General features: G+C 35.7%; 1 protein-coding gene across 1 annotated transcript; it reads right to left on the minus strand.

Annotated features, from left to right (window-relative positions):
- Positions 1-1109: 1109 nt before the first annotated feature.
- Positions 1110-1565, minus strand: LOC145675414 (protein CFDP2-like). Its single transcript, XM_081745821.1, has one exon. The coding sequence runs from the start codon at positions 1563-1565 to the stop codon at positions 1110-1112; it is 456 nt and encodes a 151-aa protein (XP_081601947.1).
- Positions 1566-5819: the final 4254 nt, after the last annotated feature.

A 5819-nucleotide genomic window follows, 5' to 3' on the forward strand; every position in this document is an offset into this window, starting at 1 on the left:
TTCGCTCTATTTGTGAATGTTCCTATAACGTATTACAAGGAAATGTTCCGTTAAATAAAAAAGAGAAAAATAGATTAAAAAGATATAGAAAGTAATTGAGGTATTTAGTGAAAAAGGTCATTAACAAAAGAAAAAACGAATAATTGTACAAAAAGGTGGGTTTCTTACTGCTTTGCTTGCACCTATTATAGGAGGTATACTATCTAGTTTAATTAAATAATTATGCAGCATGCACAAAAGCTTGTTTTAATTGCACCAGAAAAATTGCACCAATATCAAACTATATCTAATTTAGATGATGAGATGAAAAAAATATGAGTGTTGAGGAAAAATGGATACGCTATAAAGAGGTGTTACAAAAATATTTACACATTGTGTAAAAACCTACTGCAACAACATCAACTAGTGTTGGTACTAAGGAGAAGGAGGAGGAGGAGGCCGACGAAATACTATCCACTCTCCCCGAAAATTGTCTGCGTAAAGCATCTTTGAGTTTTACGTCCTACGGTTATGGCGGTAAGGCTAAAGGAGACGGTGATGATGAGTGATGAATGAAATGGTGGAATGAATAAAGTGGAAGGAAACGGGAGAACCCCGAGGAAACCCGCGCACACGGTGTTCGGGGACACGGAGATGAATGGTGACTCCCAATGCCATTACCGGAAAATATAGCCCCCACTGGTATGGGAAGTGAAGGGAGTTAAAAATAAGAAGTCACAGTGAGTACGACATGAACAAAGAATAAATTCAGTCGAGATAAACCGGGTAATCAATCGTTGAAATGAGCATTATATGGGGAGTTGGGGGATTCGAGTAGTTTTCACAAACTTCGTCATACTGTGCGAAGAACTAGCATTTTAGCTAGTATATATATATATATATATAGTGGAACTTGTATAAAACGGAAGACGATGGTTCCGAATTTTACTCGAAGGAATAACAGTGATAATGACTCTAAGGAGCATCCGTTATAGACAGATTTCCGTTTTATTTAAGTTCCGGTTTCTACAAGTTTCACTGTATATATATATATATATATATATAATCATAGTCGACCATTGTCAATACACTACTGGAAGAAGGTCTTTCCAACTCTTTTCCACAAAAACCTATCTTCCATTTCCACTTCCACTTTCTCTTCTGAATGGCTTGTGGTAGGTGCATACACTTGAATCACTTGTAGTGTATATCTCTGGGACCTTGTTTTTCAATTTTTTGTTGATAAGAAATCCCACTCCGACGGTCTTGTCACATTCTGATCCTCTGTAGTAGAATAAGTGTCCGTTCTTCAATTCGATTAATTCTTCCCCTTTTCTTCTTACCTCGCTCAATCCGACGATGTCCCAGTTGACTTTCTGCAGCTCTTCTTCCAGCTCCTGGAATCTTGCTTCTGAAGCCAGGGATCTTGCATTATATGTAGCCATGGTCAGTTTTACATTGCAACCTAGTCCGTAACTTCGGGGATTCTTAGCACCCTCTGCCTGCATGTGATTCTGAACGTTGCCTTGCCCAGACACAGTTCGGCTTCCGGAGAATGAGGGTCTTGGCTTATTGTGTCCTATCATGATTGTTTAAACAAGTTGGAGGTATTTAGCAAAAAGCACCGTGCCGGCCATGCATGTTGGTGATAGTTCTCCCTGTTCGCCTTTCTATCATTACGGAAACCTGTAAGTTTCATTGTGGACAGAAAGTTACCGGTCTGCACCGCTAGGAGGTACGGGTAGGACATAAGTGGCTAGCCCGGCCGGTTCCATACGTCGACGACTAATTCTCAGCTTGCGGGTCTCCTTCTGGTTTACTACTAGACATCATTTCGCAGATGTACATATACAGGGTGCGTCATTTATAATGTCCAACCGTGATAACAGAAAAGCTAAAAGAAAGAGGGAAGCGAAACCTTGCATGAAGCAACTGTAGGAAGGGGGGTCGTATTGGTTAATATCACGGGATGAAAAGTTTTGCCAACTCAACACAAAGTTATATTTTTTGAATAGCACTACGTTAAGTTATTACAAATTTTAAGTCTACATACAGATCGAAAACAAACAATACCACTTTTATTGTTCAGTGTTGGAAACTAATTATGCTATAATATCACAAAAATCCAGAAACTTCCCAATTTTGGAGGTATCTACAACAGTAATCACGCAAGTGAGACGGATGGTGCATCGCACATCGAAAACACCTCAGTGTCGAATACTATGGTCAGCATATGATGTATTTCTATCAAACAGAAGAAAAAAGCTACAAGGAATTCAAAACTTGACTTCTTGTAAAGAGCTTTATTTCAAAAAAAGAGCTGAGATAAGTATCACATCTAATTACGTAGATTATTTTCAAAAGATATAATGATCATAATGCCGTTTACAGCAATTTGATATTTTACACCGTTTAGGAGATGTGATAATGAATGTCAAAGTTGGCAATACTGCTAAAAGTCGTGAAATTTCTCGCAAAAATTTCTCGCAACTACGTCATTTTAAGAAGTATTGCCAACTGTAACATGTTTATATGGTAATGTCCAACAGGTCGGGAGTCCCCAAAATATAACCTCAGTGCAGAAAGGGAGCAATCACTTCAGCAAATAACAAGAACATTCATTTTTAACAGTTATAAATTCATCAAAATTAACACATAATTACAAGCGAATTATCTCTCATTGCGTTAGAGCATGTACGATTTATTGAACTTTTACATCATATGTCTCTCCGGTCTTCACAAAATAACCAACTTTCTAAACATAAAGGAGAGATCGGGGCTGGTTGGCGAACTTTTCATTCTTTATTTTTTATGAGCAGATTGTGCACTGTATTGCGATGTAATGGATGTGTACGGACAGACCAATGTTTCCTCTAATAAATTCATTTTTTTTTTTTTTTGTAGCTTACAGTTTTCGGGAAATATTTTTTTTATTTCTTTTAAAACGGAGTATGCCAACCGACCCCTACTAAGGGGCTGGTTGGTATACTTTTTAAATATAGCAAAATACACACACACAAAATGGATTTATTAGAAATAAACGTTATTTTTTCTAAATTCAATTATATATATATTGCAATGAAGTAGGCTATTTGAAGTTTGAAATGGCTTTTATTCACAACATTTAAAAGAATGCGCATTATGAAATATGAAAACTTTCTTTCATTCTAGCTTGGTTGTGATGACATTGAAAGCTACAAGATTATCAAACCACATCAGTTTTAATATGATTTAGTGTAGGTTAATTCATCATATTATTTCAAAATGTAATTAAAATAACTGAACTATCAAGAAAGGTAGTTTATTTCACGTTGTTCACAAAGTAGCTAAGAGAAACTAAGATATGTTTAAGCTGAATTATCGAGAAATGCAGTTCATTTCCTACTTTCCACAAAGAAAGAAAAATCAATAGCTAGGCCTCTATTTTTGTAACAAAAGAGCACATACAAAATATTCTTGATCCTGAGAATTAGGCCTATTCAGGAAATTCTGAGTCCAGCATACAGTCTAAATTTTGACAGTAATCCAATACGTGCATGCTATTCTATAACATTGAAGAAAAAGATTGGTAGAACTGTAAACAACATAACAATAAAACTAAAAATGTAACAATAAAAGTAAAATGAAATAAAATTTCACATGAGGTTGTTTAGCGTATTTTCCAACCAACCCTAAATGCTATAAGCCAACTAAACCCAAGCCCATGTTGTGTAACAAAGTCGTAATTACTCAGCAATTGTTTGGCATTTATGTTTTATTCTTTGAATATCCATAAAACAAAGTTCAGATCTAACTAATGCTATATTACCTACCTCTGTACTCCAAGTAGTGACGATTCTGTGAAGTTGTGACGGAGAACTGAAAGAAAAATTTCAGATTGCACAAACACTCTCCATAATCCGCAAGTTACAAATTTCATATGAAGGTGGCAGCTGCATCCATAGGTCGCTCTTTTATGATAGCAGCAACAGCTCATTATGTAAATTGAGGAAGAAGTTATATGCAGTTCGTTAGCCAGCCCCTACTGCCAACCAGCCCCGATCTCCCCCACTAAGTAAACGTTAATGTTATTGTAAATGATTACCTCGTTCAAATTCTCAAATATTTGGGCGATGATTGGATTAATTTCTATTAATTACTCTTAGTTTCTTGCTTGATATTCATAAATACTTTCTTGCTGTATGCTTTTTACTAGATTATCCAGTTATTTGATGATAATACAAACAGAGTTGGGTGTTTTCCGTTTGGCAGATTTGGTAATTGGCGGATTTGGTAATTGGATGATTTGTCCATTCTTACGATTGCCGCATTTGGTCATTTTCGCGTTTGGCAGATTTGGTAATTGGCAGGTTTGGTAATTGGCAGGTTTGGTAATTGGCGGATTTGTGAATTGGCAGATTTGTCCATTCTCGCGATTGGCGCATTTGGTCATTTTCGCGTTTGGTAGATTTGGTAATTGGCAGATTGGTCATTTGGCGAATTTGTCCGGGTCTCCATTCTTTTCAAGAACTTCAGTTTGATGTGTTAGGTCCTATATCTCTTTTCTAGCTATTTATATATTTTAAATTTGTAATCATTTTTGGAATTTTTCTGCATTTATATGCCTCTCTATCTATCTATCTATCTGGTAATAGTTTAGAAGACCAATTTCTCATCTAATGTGCACGTGGATACTTCTTACTGTTGCACTACCTACAGAAATGATTCTATATCATGTAAAAGTGGTAATGGTACACACAACAAACCCAGATCATGTTCTTTCACACTCCAGTTCGACTCGTCGCATATTTCCATATATATATATATATATATATATATATATATATATATATATATATATATATATATATATATATATGTGTGTGTGTGTGTGTGTGTGTTACGTCTATCTATTTAACAACCGTTCAATTTATCATCTTTCATTCAACATTCAAATACTGCACAGAAATAAAGCTACATAGAACACAAGAAATAACTACGGAAATATGAAACACAATAGCGCTTATTTCTTCTTTTTTCTTATGTTTCTTAAACCGAAAGTCTTTTTTTTCCACGGTCGGCAGGAATATCTTGCTTTCCGTTGTCTTTTCACGGCACACATATTTCTGCTGCTATGTGTCCTGCTGTCACTCACAAAGTGATTATCCGTTGACATTCACATTTCAAGCAACCACGACTCAAAGGACAGACAGAAAGACGACCGCTAGACGCGGACAGAGAGGTTCACAGAGGAGTCAATAGACATTTCAACAAAAGCAGGCACCAGTTCAAAATTTGAGTTGGAGGGTTGCAGATGCGTTGCCAACTTTTAAAAGTCAAACATGGAAGGTTTTTTACTATGTTTTTTCAAAATCTAAAACAGGCGGTGCATAGATATGTGTCTCCTCTAGTATTTGCTCAAATTTTGACGTTTGTAACTTTAGTAATAAAGAAGAAAATAGTGAAAAACTTTGCTATGCTTTTTAAATGGCTAACTTTAAAAGTTGCTAGGGGTACCAGATCACCTTAAAACTGTTCAAATTCGCCAATAATTTGAATGTTTTCCTCAACTGTCCTACCTGTAGCCTGCATAAAACTGTATTCACGAGGCATATGGAAGAAGTAGTTCAACCCCCGTAATTGGTATCCACGAATTAATTAACCAAAGTTGAAAAGACACGTTAATGATAATAATAGAGTAATTATGTTTTAAAAAGAAAATAAAAATTAAAGCACTTAATAATAGCAATACTAACAGGGGTAATGGTAGTTTAATCCACAAAGGAAAACAGAACAATGATAAAAGAATAAATATATACTTATGTACCGTAGGTGATGAGGATATTAGCGAGATATTCACG

The sequence above is a fragment of the Thermobia domestica genome, chromosome 18 (assembly GCF_964235325.1).
Source record: "Thermobia domestica chromosome 18, izTheDome1.hap1.1, whole genome shotgun sequence".
Lineage (NCBI taxonomy): Eukaryota > Metazoa > Arthropoda > Insecta > Zygentoma > Lepismatidae > Thermobia > Thermobia domestica.